Genomic DNA, 14528 nt, shown 5'->3' with positions numbered 1-14528 from the left:
AAAAAAAAAAAGGATACGAGGGGTACAACTCCACACAATTTCCATCACCAGAACTCCATATCCCATCCCCTCCCCTGATAGCTTCCCTATTTTTATCCCTCTGGGAGTATGGATCCAGGGTCATTGTGGGATGCAGAAGGTGGAAGGTCTGGCTTCTGTAATTGCTTCCCTGCTGAACATGGGTGTTGACAGGTTGATCTATACTCTCAGCCTGTCTCTCTTTCCCTAGTGGGATGGGGTTCTGGGGAAGCGGGGTTCCAGGACACATTGGTCGTCTGGCCAGGGAAGTCCATTTGGCATAATCTGGAACCATCATCTGGAACCTGGTGGCTGAAAAAAGAGTTAACATATAAAGTCAAATAAATTGTTGAATAATTATGAGCCTAAAGCCTGGAATAGTGCAGATGAAGATTTGAGGGTCTCTGTTTTATAGATAGCTAATAAGCCTGTTTTAGTTATATTCCAAAGGGCCTGTGGCTATACTAGGTTTTTCTTTTCTTTTCTTTTCTTTTCTTTTCTTTTCTTTTCTTTTCTTTTCTTTTCTTTTCTTTTCTCTTCTTTCTGAGCCTGACATCTGATATGCAGATGGATCCAAGTTAATTGTCTGAGGAGATGATGTCATGGCTGGAAAAAAGACCAGAAAGCTGGATCAGGGAAGACAGTATGGGAAAGGTGTATTAATATTGTTGACTGTAAACCCCATAGATCTGATGTGATCTGGGGCTCATATTCAGCTTAGGAGCCTATGTGATCTCTGCATCCCTCCCTATAGATCCGAGCTCACATTCTGTGGTCATGAGTAAGAATGTTCCAAGCTTCCCCAGTATCAGGACCCATCTTCCTCAGGTGTTTATTTCTTTTCTTTTTAAAGATTAAATTTATGAGAAAGAAAACAGACTAGAACACTGCTTTGCTCTGGCATATGTTGTGTTCTGGAATGAACCCAGGGCCTTACATATTACAAGTTCTTTGCTACTGTTCAGCCTCTTTGATCTCATTTTCCTTATCTGTGAAACGAGGCACATGATAGGATCATTACGTATTTTTTTCAAAATTAAAAAAAAAATTGATAGGACAGAAATTGAGAGGAGAGGGAGAGAGAGAGAGACATCTGCAGCACAGCTTCTCTGCTAGTTAAGCTTCCTTCCTGTAGGTGGGGTTTGGGGGCTTGAACCCAGGTCCTTGCACATGGTAGGTAACATGTACTCAACCAGGTGTGCCACCACCCAGCCCCTAGAATCATCATATGTAAATGATAAAAGACTTGAAGAGCATTTATCAGCTTTCCTGGTATGTATTTTATACTTAAGAAATAGTTATTATTATGAACACTAATAGCACACAGCATGAGTTATTAGTGCTGTTAGTTTCAACATGATCCTTTGTTAGCAGTTATGGAATATTAAGTTAGTCTGTTGATAGCAGGATTTGATTTACCCTCAAGTTGCGATACTAATTTCACATGTAGTTTGGCTAGTTCCACTAGGGCAGGGAAATAACATTTTTGTTCACTGTTCATTCCTCAGCTATAAAGACACAGTAAATCTTAGTAATTTGCCTAGCACCTAAGCAGGTCACATATACTTGCTCTGTATGTTAATTGGTTCATTATAGCCATTAGGTGATCTGAAATAGTAATTTCTAATCAGGAGAGGTAGGTCACTATTCACCCTTCCCCTTCTTTGAAAATTCTTGCAGTATAATGAAAGGTGTTAATCATTGAAAAATGGGTAGTCTATGGGTAACTTTCCTCCACTTATGTTATTTAACTTCAGTTGACAATTATCTTTCTTGAATATCCTAACATTTAGAAAGTAATAAAATTAGAAGTGTTTCTTCTCTAAGGTGAAGTGCTATATTAAAAGTACTATAGAAATAAAGACATTGCAAGGACTGTTAGAGTCCTCTCTGAAATTCTCAGTTTTGATAGTTTTCACCCTGAAGATAATTGTGTCAGATGAGGAGGCTGGGGCCCAGAGGTTAAATAGCTTGCTCAAGGACTTATAGGTGGCAGAGTAAGGATTGGACCTAGGCATTCTAGTGGTAGAGTGAGAGTTTTTTGTTTGTTTTAACTGAGAACATAGCTAAGTCTAGTGTCAAGCATTGCACTCAGGGCCTCACTCATGTAAGGTATGTACTATACCACTAAGGCAGCCCTCAGTCCTAGAGTTTAAACTTTGAACCATTGTGTAGTGTAGGCTTGATTGCCAGGAGTACTTGAAAAAGTAGCAGGTCCTGGGAGTTGGCCGGTAGCTCAGCAGGTTAAGCGCAGGTGGTGCAAAGCGCAGGGAATGGCGTGAGGATCCCAGTTCAAGCCCCTGGCTTCCCACCTGCAGGGGAGTCACTTTACAAGTGGTGAAGCAGGTCTGCAGGTGTCTGTCTCTCTCTCCCCCTCTCTGTCTTCCCCTCCTCTCCATTTCTCTCTGTCATATACAACAGCAATAACAACATCAAAAATAGTAACTGTAACAGTAAAAAACAAGGGCAACAAAAGGGAGTAATACAAAAAAGTAGCAAGTCCTAGAACTCAGCCTGTATGTAGTTTTTAAAAAAAATATTCCCTTTTGTTGCCCTTGTTTTTATTGTTGTTACTATTGTTGTTATTGATGTCATTGTTGTTAGATAGGACAGAGAGAAATGGAGAGAGGAGAGGGAGAGAAAGATAAGACACCTGCAGACCTGCTTCACTGCCTGTGAAGTGACTCCCCTGCAGGTGGGGAGCTGGAGGCTCGAACCAGGATCCTTACACTGGTCCTTGCACTTTGCACCACCTGCACTTAACCCGCTGTACTACCTCCCGACTCCTGTATGTAGTTTTATTTTTTTAATTAAGGTAATCTTTTCTAAATCCCACATTTCCTACTCTCCTTGACTCTTGAGCATCTTCAGTGAGGTTCTCTAGGCCAAAGTGTCTCTGTCGACTGCAGGGTTGTTGGGGGGTTTATCTAGCTTTGTGATGGGTGGGTGAGGGAATCTACCCATCCAACCTATCCATAAACTTTTTTTAAAATAGGTCTCCTATGTAATCAGCTCTGCTTGTGCACATTTGTGGTGCTTCTACATCCTGAGTATTACTTGAGTTCTGTGGCACCTTCCCTTGGTGTTTTCTCTCCTCTCTTAGTGTTCTCTGCTTAACTAATAGTTATTTGTCATCTTTCTTTTGCCTTCATTTTTAAAAAAGATTTACTTAATTAATAAAGGAAAAGAGGAGAGAACCAGAGTATCAATCTGGAACATGCAATGAGGATCAAACTTGGGCAGTCATACTTGAGTGCCCACTGCACTACTTCCCAGGACAGTGTTTTCCATTTTTCAGAAACTTACTGCGTTAGACCAGAAATTATCAAATACTTAGAGGAAAATATTGGCAGAACTCTTTTTCATCTAAATTTTAAAGGCACTTTCAGTGATGCAAACCCAATTACAAAGAAGACTAAAACAAAAATAGACCAATAGGACTATATCAAATTAAAAAGATTCTGCACACTACTAACCAAAGAGACTCCTTACAGAATGAGAGATCCTTACATGCCGTACATCAGACAAGAGGCTAATAGCCAAAGTATATAATGATCTCACCAAACTCAGCAACAAGAAAACAAATGGCCCTATCCAAAAATGAACAGAATATTCACCATAGAAGAGATCCAAAAGGCCAGTAAACATGAAAAAATGCTCCAAGGCATTGATTATCAGAAAAATGCAAATAAAGACAACAATGAGATACCACTTCACTCCTGTGAGAATGTCATACATCAGAAATGGTAGTAGTAACAAGTGCTGGAGAGGTTGTGGGGACAAAGAAACCCTCTTGCTGTTTGGAATGTCAATTGGTCCAACCTGTGTGGAGAACAGTCTGGAAAACTCTCAGAAGGCTAGAAGTGGACCTACCCTATGACCCTGCAGTTCTTCTTCTGGGGATATATCCTAAGGAAACCAACACACCCATCCAAAATGATTTGTATATACCTGTGTTCATAGCAGCACATTTTGTAATAGCCAAAACCTGGAAGCAACCCAGATGTCCAACAACAGATGAGTGGCTGAGCAACTTCTGGTATATATACACAATAGAATATTACTTAACTATTAAAAATGATGAATTCACCTTCACTTCATCTTAGATGGAGCTAGAAAGCATCATATTGAGATAAGTCAGAAAGTGAAGGACACATATAGGATGATCTCACTCAGAAGTTGAAAAACAGGATCAGAAGGGAAAACACAAAGCAGAGCTTGGACTGGAGTTAGAACTTGGATTGGAGTTGGTGTACTGTACCTAAGTAAAAGAATCTGGGGTGGGGGTGGGTTGGGATTCAAGTCCTGGAAGACAGAGGAGGACCCAGTGGGTTTTGAATTGTTATGTGGTAAACTGAGAAATGTTATACATGTACAAACTATTGTGTTTTATTTTACTGTTGATGATAATCCATTAATTCCTCAATAAAGAAATTAAAAAAGTCTTAACTGATTTTATTATTATTTTTAAATTGCCTCTTTTTTTTTTAAAGATTTATTTATTTATTAATGAGAAAGATAGGAGAGAGAAAGAACCAGACATCACTCTGGTACACATGCTGCCGGGGATTGAACTCTGGTCCTTGTGCTTGAGAGTCCAATACTTTATCAATTGTGCCACCTCCTGGAACACTTGAAGAATTTTCTTCATTATTCTTCCCCTTTTTTGTTCTTATACCTACATCTTTATTAATCCTTTATTGGCATTTTAATGCAGTTCAGGGAGAAAAAAAATACAGTATGGTTAATTTGCCTTGTTTACTTGGAACTTGAGGAACCTCACATAATATTTTGTCCTATTAATAGCAGCCAAAGAATACAAAGAATTTTGTATTGAATCTTAACTGTTGATAATTTGTGATTTTTTAAAAAATCTTGTGCTAATTGCAAGCTTTGTAAGCATGGTCTTAGAGGTTCTTATTTAAACCATTGAAGACTTTCTCTTGACTGATGTCTGTATTTTTGTTTTAGAAGGAATGTATTTTTCTGATTGTTAACAAAACTCAATATACAAAATTTAGAAATTACAGAAGGACAACTTCAATATAGTTGCCATCAACATTTTTTTTCTTTTACCACCACTGTTATCACTGGGTGTTTACATTATTCACATTATTTATATATTTTTTTTTAGTAATTAATTTTTTAATGGTATGGTCTTTTTAAATATTTACTTATTTTCCCTTTTGTTACCCATGTTGTAGTCATTGATGTCATTGTTGTTGGATAGGACAGAGAGAAATGGAGAGAGGAGGGGAAGACAGAGATGGGAGAGAAAGATAGACACCTGCAGACCTGCTTCACCGCCTGTGAAGCGACTCCCCTGCAGGTGGGGAGCCCGGGGCTTGAACTGGATCCTTACATCTGTCCTTGCTTTTCGCGCCACGTGCTCTTAACCCTTTGTGCTACACACATTATTTTTTTAATTGGATACATATTATATATGTGATGTAAAGGTTATTTAATGAGCACATAAAGTTTTTTATACCAGATGCTACTCTAAACACTAAATAAGTTACTTACAGTGAATTTTTAATCTTAAGTTCTTATCTTCATATCATTAATTTACTCTTTCAAAATATGTTTACATGGCATTCTGTAAGTTAGACTTTTTTTTTTTTTCCCCTTCAGGGTTATTGCTGGGCTCGGTGCCTGCACCATGAATCCACCGCTCCTGGAGGTCATTTTTCCCCCTTTTGTTGCCTCATTGTGGTTATTATTATTGCCATTGTTGATGTTGTTTGTTGTTGGATAGGACAGAGAAATGGAGAGCGGAGGGGAAGACAGAGGGGGAGAGAAAGACAGACACCTGCAGACCTGCTTCACTGCCTGTGAAGCGACTCCCCTGCAGGTGGGGAGCCGGGGGCTCGAACCAAGATCCTTACTCCGGTCCTTGCGCTTTACGCCACATGCGCTTAACCCACTGCGCCACCGCCCGACCCTCAGTTAGACATTTTTTAACTTTGAAAGATATATTCTGGTTATATTTCTTCTTGGGGTATGAATTGAAATAAATTCTGGTTACTTTTTCTGTGTGTGTTTGTGTGTGTTTTGTTGCTATTAGAAGTAACAATTAATTTGGCTGTCCTAGAAATTTTAATACATCTGTAAATCTTTTCTTGAGGGTTTTTTTTTTTTTTTTTTTGTGATACACCAAGGAATTAACCCAAAGTCTCATATATGTGTGATACCACTGCTAAGCAGACTCCCTGGTTCCACTATTATTTTTATTTTGGGGATGGGGAAGCGTGGAGAGAATTGGGTTTTGAGGAAAGAGGGAGGGACACACTGACAGGAAATACCATGCCACCACTCTACCATCCACGGAGCTCCCTTGATGCTTCTGCATGTTGCCAGGCCATGAGCCCAGTCCTTCTACTGTATGGTGAGGTGCATGCTTTACCAAGTGAGCTTTCTCCTGTCCCCATTAAGATGGATTCCAGAAGTGGAATTACTAAATCAAAGAGTATAAACATTTTTTTTTAATTTTTTTATATTTTCCTTTTTGTTGCCATTTTTTTTTTGTTGTTGTTGCAGTTATTGTTATTGTTCTTGATGTTGTCGTTGTTGGCTAGGACAGAGAAATGGAGAGAGGAGGGGAAGACAGAGAGGGGGAGAGAAAGACAGACACCTGCAGACCTGCTTCACCGCCTGTGAAGCAACTCCTCTGCAGGTGGGGAGCCGGGGGCTCGAACCAGGATCCTTACCCTGGTCCTTGCGCTTTACGCCACGTGCGCTTAACCCACTGTGCTATCCCCCGACTCCCGAGTATAAACATTTTTTCTATGAGCTTATAACTGAGAGCCTTATGTATGGGCTCTACTGTGAATCACCACCACTCTAGCCCAGTTTATTTATTTTTTTGGAGTGGGAGAACAATACTCCACCATCCATGGGGTTGATTCATTTGTCTGTATAGCTCTTAGGTGGTGCTGGGGAGAGAATCCAGGGCCTCACATGTGTTAGGCACAGTTCCACTGCTGAGCCACCTTCTTGGCATCTAGAGAATAAACATTTTTAAGACAACTTTTGATATAGGCTGCCAAGTAGCCGTGTGGTTTAAATTGTGTAACTTATACTGCCAGTCAGTCAGCTTGGTCAGTTAATCAATGGTTGAAAACTGCTATAGCAGTCTCCTCGGTTCATTAGGGGAAAATAAATTAATGGAGCCATTTTTGAATGTTTCCTGCATTTCAGCGCTATGTGGTATCATTGGCTTGAACCAGATGCTCTGGCCCCAGGCATACATGGGCACTCTAAAATTATACTCTTAATTTTGTTTGTGCATTTGGGGGAGGGCAAAGGAGATACCACTTTCATTGCATTCTCAAAGAGGTCTGTGGCCCCAAGAAACCTAACACTGGGAATATGTTGACATTTTAATCCTTTAACATAACTTGGGAAGGAGATGACATACTTGTTACCTGTTTCGCATTTGAGGAACTGAGGTTCATTGAGGTTAAATTTCTTGCTTTTATTAACATAGTAAATAGTGGAACCAGATAAAAGCTTATGTTTCTGCTTGTTTATTAATTTGCCTGTGACTTCAAGAGGATCTTAGTAAGTGCTGAATTTGAGATAGAATATTTCTAATTTTCCAATTTAGTAATATTATCAAAAGAGAAAGTAAACAAAAGCAAACATGATGTATTCTTAGAGAACTCATGAATGATAATCATTCTTTTTTCAATGCTTTTACTGCCAGTTCAGCTGCTAGTCTGGAGTGTTGTGAATTGATGACAGACTTATTCTTACTGGTATGTAGTTTCCATTCTCCATTAACATTTGCCTCTTTATGCTTTCAGTATTATTCTCTCTCCCTTCCCCCCAAGAAGTATTGGCATTGGTAAAATCTTAGCTTTGTTCTCTTAAGAATTTGTAGCTATTTCATCTGAAGAAGGCATATCCCTCTATTATAATCTTTAAGTATTGCCTTAGGGTGATAGATACTAAGATCTTTCTAGTTGTTTAAAATGCTGAATCGTGATTCGTCATATTCAGTATATTACATTCATTATTCTCAAACTGGCTCCCTACTGAGAGAAGCGTTATTTTAGTTGAGCAACAAGGCTTTCAATTACTATGTTTAAATTTGCCTACATTCCTACAAGAGGAGTTTCATTAATAGATGATCATTCAAGGCACTTTAGAAATTCCTGGAAGGAGCCAGAGAGGTAGCTCACCACATGTGTGGCCCAGGTTTGAGCCCCAGTACCATACGGGACTACCACGGGGTGAGGGGTGCTGGTCTGGTGTCTGTCTGTATCTGTCTCTGTCTCTCTTCTTGAATGAAAAATTTAGCCTGGGAATGGTAAGATCATGCATGTATGAGGTTCCAGGTTCAGGGATAAAAATTAGAAACACCTGTAGCAGTGATGGTTTTTCCCTTTTATGACAATATTTATTTTTCTAGATTCCATATTTGTAAAATATACTCTTCCTGAACTCCCTGTCAATCTTCCTGAGGTTTTCTCAAAATTTTATTTGTTTGTACTGGTGTTTTCTTCCTACAGACACACACTCCATTTCCGGATAGATGGGTAAACAGTCATATGTCATTTAGGGGAATATGTTTTGCCAAAAAAAAAAAAAGTGATTTTGCAAAATCATTATTAAAAGTGATTTTTCTCATTGTGTGAATGTCATAGAGTTTAATTGCATAAACTTAAATGGTATCGTCTAGTACACACTTAGGCTATATGGTATAGCCTGTTTGGGATCATCATCGTGTATCTAGCCTATTGTTAGCTGAAGTATCATTAAGTGATGCATGACTTATATGTACATAGTTTAATAAAACTAGTGATTTCCTTTGTAATATAAGTGGAAAACTATATTCTTAAAATGTGTTAGAATTCTTTGGTAATGCCAATTCTATATAAATAAAAAGGGTATAATCAGTTATGGATATGCCTCTAAATACCTGGTTTCCTTTACTGTAATTCTCATACAAAAGTATTAGTGCTGTAGGTCTAGGTGTCAGAAGAAAGTGCGGAAAAGAATGCTGGCACTTCCGAGAAGGAAGCTGTGAGGTATGATAGGAGGAGAGGTAGGGAGATGGGGATCATTCTGTGGCCCCTTTGTAGGGAGAAAGCTGATAGTTGGTAAAGGGAAGATGGAAAATTCAAGCTTAAAAGCTTTTTGCAGATGAGTGTCATGTTGTATATCACAGAACTTTATACTTGAAGCTACTGTTTTGATAGTAGCAATTATTGAGAACGTCTGACTAAAACAATAAGAGATAGCTGTGAGGTCTGCCGTAGCACCTTCAGCCATGCGGTGCTTCTCTAACTTGGGTCCCCTTTGCTTCTCACCTCACCCTCTAGTTGCCCTTTGTGCATTATTTTACTTCATGGAAACACCACTTGGGGGAGGACTCTTGTACCAGTCCTCCTAGTTGCTGCTGTAGGAAACCTGCTTACACAATCCCATGTTTGTATACTCAGTCTCTACTCAGCCTGTTTTTGCCATTACAAAAATGCTAAATTATTTTGCTGCCTGAAAGGTAGAAAAAAAAAAGCTCTGTGGGAATTATTGGAGACAAAACAGTTCCTTTCATGCATTTGGAGAATGAAAGCTATTTCCCTGTCCATTCATGGGACTTAAGTGTTTTTTGTCATTTTTTAGAAAACTTAAAAAATTTTTTTCCTGCCAAAGTACTGCTGAGCTCTGGCTTTTTGTGGTGTTGGGGATTGAATCTAGGACCTTTGGTGTCTCAGGTATGAAAGTCTTTTTAGCATAACTATTATGCTATCCCCAGCCACAGGAAAATTTGAAACAAGCATTAATTGGGGCTGGGTGATACTTGCTCATCTACCACACATGAGGACTTTGTTTTGAACTCCTGGGTACCACATAGCACCATGCAAAGGGGAAGCTTCATGAGTAGTGAAGCAGTGCTGTGGTGTCTCACCTCCTTCATCCCTGCCCCTCTTTCATCCTCTATCTGAAGAAAGGGGGGGGGGAGAAGTCCATCAAAACCTTGGTGACTAAAAAAAAAAGTACTGCACTTGTTTCTGTTTTTCTTTAAAATTGCTTAAGTAGCATACAAACAATTCAATACTTTTGGTGGCAGCAGTTTTGAAAGTAATTTCCAAAGGTTTATAAGTTATAGATCATCTGAAGAGTGTTTGGTAAAACTACTTTGAGTGCAATCATGAGTGGCAATGACTCATCTCTAGGGGGGAGTTTTGGGTCATTTATAAACAGTGACACCTGCTAGATAATTGCTTTGTCTTTTTAATCTTCCTAATTCTGGTTACTGGGATTCCCCATAGACTCTGCAGACTTTAGACTTGGGGTGTATAAGAATGTTTAAAAGAATTATTTATGCCAGATTTTGTAGCTAGAAATTCTTATCTGTACTTAAGGTGATACTTTTAAGTTGTTTATATACTCAGTAGAAGCTTCTTTTATGTGTTCAGCCTTTAGTTTTTGTTTTTAAATAAATTTATTCATTCATTTTAAAGTTACTTTAAATGCTCTTGCATGATTTTCTTATAAATTTAAATTAGGTAATTGTTGAAGATAATGATTACAATTCTTTTATTGTGAAAACTCTCAGACAATTATATACTAAACAGCACCCTCCCTTTTGTCATCCAGATGTAACTATTAGAAACTACTAGAAATTTAACTTTAGAAAATGTTGGCTTACTTCTGTAACTATTTTGCAAGCCTGTGTAATTTTTAGTAATTTTTCCCTTATGCAGATGATGTGATGCCAGCCACTTATTGTGAAATTGACTTAGATAAAGAAAAGAGAGATGCATTTGTATATGCAATAAAAAACCACTACTGGTACCAGATGTACATAGATGACTTACCAATCTGGGGTAAGTATTTAAGCTTTGGGAATGTTTGCATAGCAAGTAAGATTTATGTAATGACTCTGGTCAGAATGCTGAATGTATTAGCTGTTTTTTTTTAAATATTTATTTTATTTATTTATTCCCTTTTGTTGCCCTTGTTTTATTGTTGTAGTTATTATTGTTGTTGTCGTTGTTGGATAGGACAGAGAGAAATGGAGAGGGGAGGAGAAGACAGAGAGGAGGAGAGAAAGACACCTGCAGACCTGCTTCACCGCCAGTGAAGCGACTCCCCTGCAGGTGGGGAGCCGGGGTTCGAACCAGGATCCTTATGCCGGTCCTTGTGCTTTGTGCCACCTGCGCTTAACCCACTGCGCTACAGCCCGACTCCGGTATTAGCTGTTTTTACAGAATGGTTTTTAAAGGTTTATTTCTGTGTTTAATGAATAAGGAAGACATCAAAACACCACTTGGTCATATGCAGTACTGGGGATTGAGACATGCAAAGCATGCATTCTAGTTTCTAAGTCAACTTCTTAGCTGTTCACAGAATTATTTTACTTTACTGTTATTATTAATTATTGCTATTATTTTATTCATTTATTTTTAAACCAGAGCACTGCTCAGCTCTGGCTTATGGTGGTGTGCAGGATTGAACCTGGGACTTAGGAGCTTCAGGCATGAGAATTTCTTTGCATAACTATTGTGCTATCTCATCCACCTCACAGAATGATTTTAATATCAGCTTTGTGGTTCTCTGTTACTAGAGATTTTTTAAAAAATGTATTTATTTATTCCTTTTTTTTGTCCTTGTTGATTTTTTGTTGTAGTTATTGTTGTTGTTATTTGAAGTTGTCATTGTTGGATGGGTCAGAGAGAAATGGAGAGAGGAGGGGAAGACGGGGAGAGAAAGACAGACACCTGCAGACCTACTTTACCGTTTGTGAAATGACTCTCCTGCAGGTGGGGAGCTCATACCAGGATCCTTATGCTGGTCCTTGTGCTTTGCGCCACCTGCACTTAACCCGCTGCACTACCGTCCGACTCCCACGAGAGAATTTTTAAATTGCTACGCCTTACTTTTAGCTCTCTTAAAATATAACTTTATGCGGTGATAGTCTAGCCTCATTTTGAAGATTGAAATTCTATTTTACCCCTAATAAAAATTATAAAATTACCATTTTATAAAAATTATGACACCAAACTAAAAAAATGGCTTCATGCGCTATAATTTTGCATATTCAAGGGAATTTAAAGGTGCCTTGAACAGTCTGAAATAGCCTCCTCCTGTCTTTCTCATATCTTATTCTGACTTACTACTCTATCAAATACAGTCAAAGAAACTAAACAGATTATTGAAGTTTTGTTTTGCTTTTCTCTTTTGTAACCCTGTGGGGTAGTATGATTTTCATGCATGATTGGTTCTTGAATGATTTTTTTTTTTTTAGTTCCTGTATTACTTCCTATAAGTGTAATTATTTTTTAGGTTAGATTAAAATTGTGTAAAAGGAAATGCACAGCGAGTGTGTTTCATTATATTTTTCTTTTTAAGTCTTTAAAAAAGTATATCACTTTTAAATTTAATTGGTTAACTTTTTAATGTGCTGAGGGTGAGCCCAGGGCCTTGTACATGTGCAGCCTTCTATCCCAAGTATTCTGCATTGTTTTGGGGGAGGGGGCAGGCCTGGATGGGAGGGATTGTGAGTAATAGGGACAGCAAAGCTCTGCTCCATCATTTATGGAGCGCCCTCATTGTTCATTCTTGTTGCTCTCCTTAGTATTGCCATGTGGTGTTGAGGGTCTAAACCAGGGCTTTATACATATAAGACTGCACTCCATCTGGGATGGCCACCTCCTGGGCCCCACTATTCTAATTCTTACAGTTGTTTTTACTTATTTATTCCCTTTTGTTGCCCTTGTTTTATTGTTGTAGTAGTTGTTGTTGTAATTATTGTAGTTATTACTGTTGCTGTTATTGATGTTGTTGTTTTTGCATAGGATAGAGAGAAAATGGAAAAAAGAGGGAGAGATGGGGAGAGAACAATAGACACCTGCAGACCTGCTTCACGGCTTGTGAAGCAAACCCCCTTCAGGTGGGGAGCTGAGGGCTGGAACCAGGATACTTAGGCCGGTCCTTAGGCTTTGCGCTACCTGCGCTTAACCCGCTGCGCTTAACCTGACTCCCATTCTTACAGTTATTAGCATGACCAACAAAGTATAAAACTGAACATAACAGATATTTTTATGTTGTGTTAAGATGAAATTTAATCTCAGGATAAAATTATATGTGTCATCACTGCTTATTACATTGCATATAAATGACTGAATTAGTATTTGTGTTAGTAATCTGGGTTTCCTTTTTGTGACAAGAGCAAGTTCCTCTGTTATTTTTTACTACTTTATGGCTTTCTTATCTGGATTGTTTTTTGATTATCATTATTTAGTTTTTTTCTGTGGGTCTTATTAATTAATAACATGGCAAATACACTTTACTACTGTAAAGTAGATCTTTATAGAGCCATGGTTTTTAGGATTTGCATGTGTAGGGAAGATAATTTTGGGTGTCCTAGACTCTCTGAACCATTGGGTTCCTTACTAGAAGAAAAGTTACCAGATTTTCTTGAGATAAAGCTTTTAGAATTTTTAAAAAGTCCTGTAGAGAATAATAGTTTCGCATTTGGTAATGCTTAGGACAAAGCATGAGCTCTGAGGATCAAGTTACTGAATGGTTGTTTTTAAACATTTATCTTTTTTTCCATCATGGTATGGTCAAGGTCTGTGTTTGCTAGGTAGTTAACAAAGACTTAAAGTCCAGCCTGCATATTTGCCTTGTTCTGACCATAAAGAATAATGGAGATGCTGTACTTCAAATATTAGGTGATAAAACCTTGTATAAATTGTTATTTTTTTTGTAGGTATTGTTGGTGAAGCAGATGAAAATGGAGAGGATTACTATCTGTGGACCTACAAAAAACTTGAAATAGGTTTTAATGGGAATCGAATTGTTGATGTTAATCTAACTAGTGAAGGGAAAGTGAAATTAGTTCCTAACACAAAAATCCAGATGTCATATTCAGTACGTATTAGAGTAATTGTTTACAAGAAGTACTATGACCCAATATCAGTATTTAAATGCATTTTAGAATTTTAATAAATTAATATGTAGCTAAGTGACAGTGTAACAAAACATTAAAAACTTTATTTCTTTATTGTCTATAAGTAAGCTTCCTAAAACAAGGAGACTTGCTTTAGGTTTGTACTGTTGTATACTAGTTACACATTTGTAGGATATATCATTTGCTACAGCAAAATTTAGCATTTCTAAGTAGGCAGTTTGCTAACTCATCCATGTATTTTTACAGTTATGTTTTTAGATTGCAGTATTGCTTATTTTTCTTTCTTTTCCTTATAATGTTACACAGAGGGATGATGCTATATTGAAAGTTGTTAGTTGTATTTAGTTTACCATGTTTTGTTTTATCAGTTAGAACTCATACCACTGCAGAGTAAGTAGTAAGAACTTGCTAGGCCTTTCACAACTGTCAGGTTAATTCTATTAGGATTAAAAGTAGCAGACAGAAGAATATTATGGATAGTTTCTTCTGACAGGTTGGATGAGTTCATTGTTAGTAACTAGGTCTGAAAGATTTTCAAATTTATATATATATATATATATATATATATTCAATGCAAATAATAATT

The 14528-nt window shown here is 37.8% G+C and overlaps 1 protein-coding gene across 1 annotated transcript in view; it reads left to right on the top strand.

Moving 5' to 3' along the window:
* Positions 1 to 14528, top strand: part of TM9SF3 (transmembrane 9 superfamily member 3) — a 69749-nt gene that overhangs the window by 16038 nt on the left and 39183 nt on the right. Inside the window, exons 3-4 of the mRNA XM_007532631.3 lie at positions 10731 to 10853; positions 13742 to 13902. Coding sequence (XP_007532693.1) covers positions 10731 to 10853; positions 13742 to 13902 — 284 coding nt within the window. The remainder of the gene's footprint in view (positions 1 to 10730; positions 10854 to 13741; positions 13903 to 14528) is intronic.

The sequence above is a fragment of the Erinaceus europaeus genome, chromosome 1 (genome assembly GCF_950295315.1).
Source record: "Erinaceus europaeus chromosome 1, mEriEur2.1, whole genome shotgun sequence".
NCBI classification, from domain to species: domain Eukaryota; kingdom Metazoa; phylum Chordata; class Mammalia; order Eulipotyphla; family Erinaceidae; genus Erinaceus; species Erinaceus europaeus.
The sequence above is the reverse complement of the archived record's forward strand: the minus strand, read 5'-3'. Positions and strand labels throughout refer to the sequence as shown.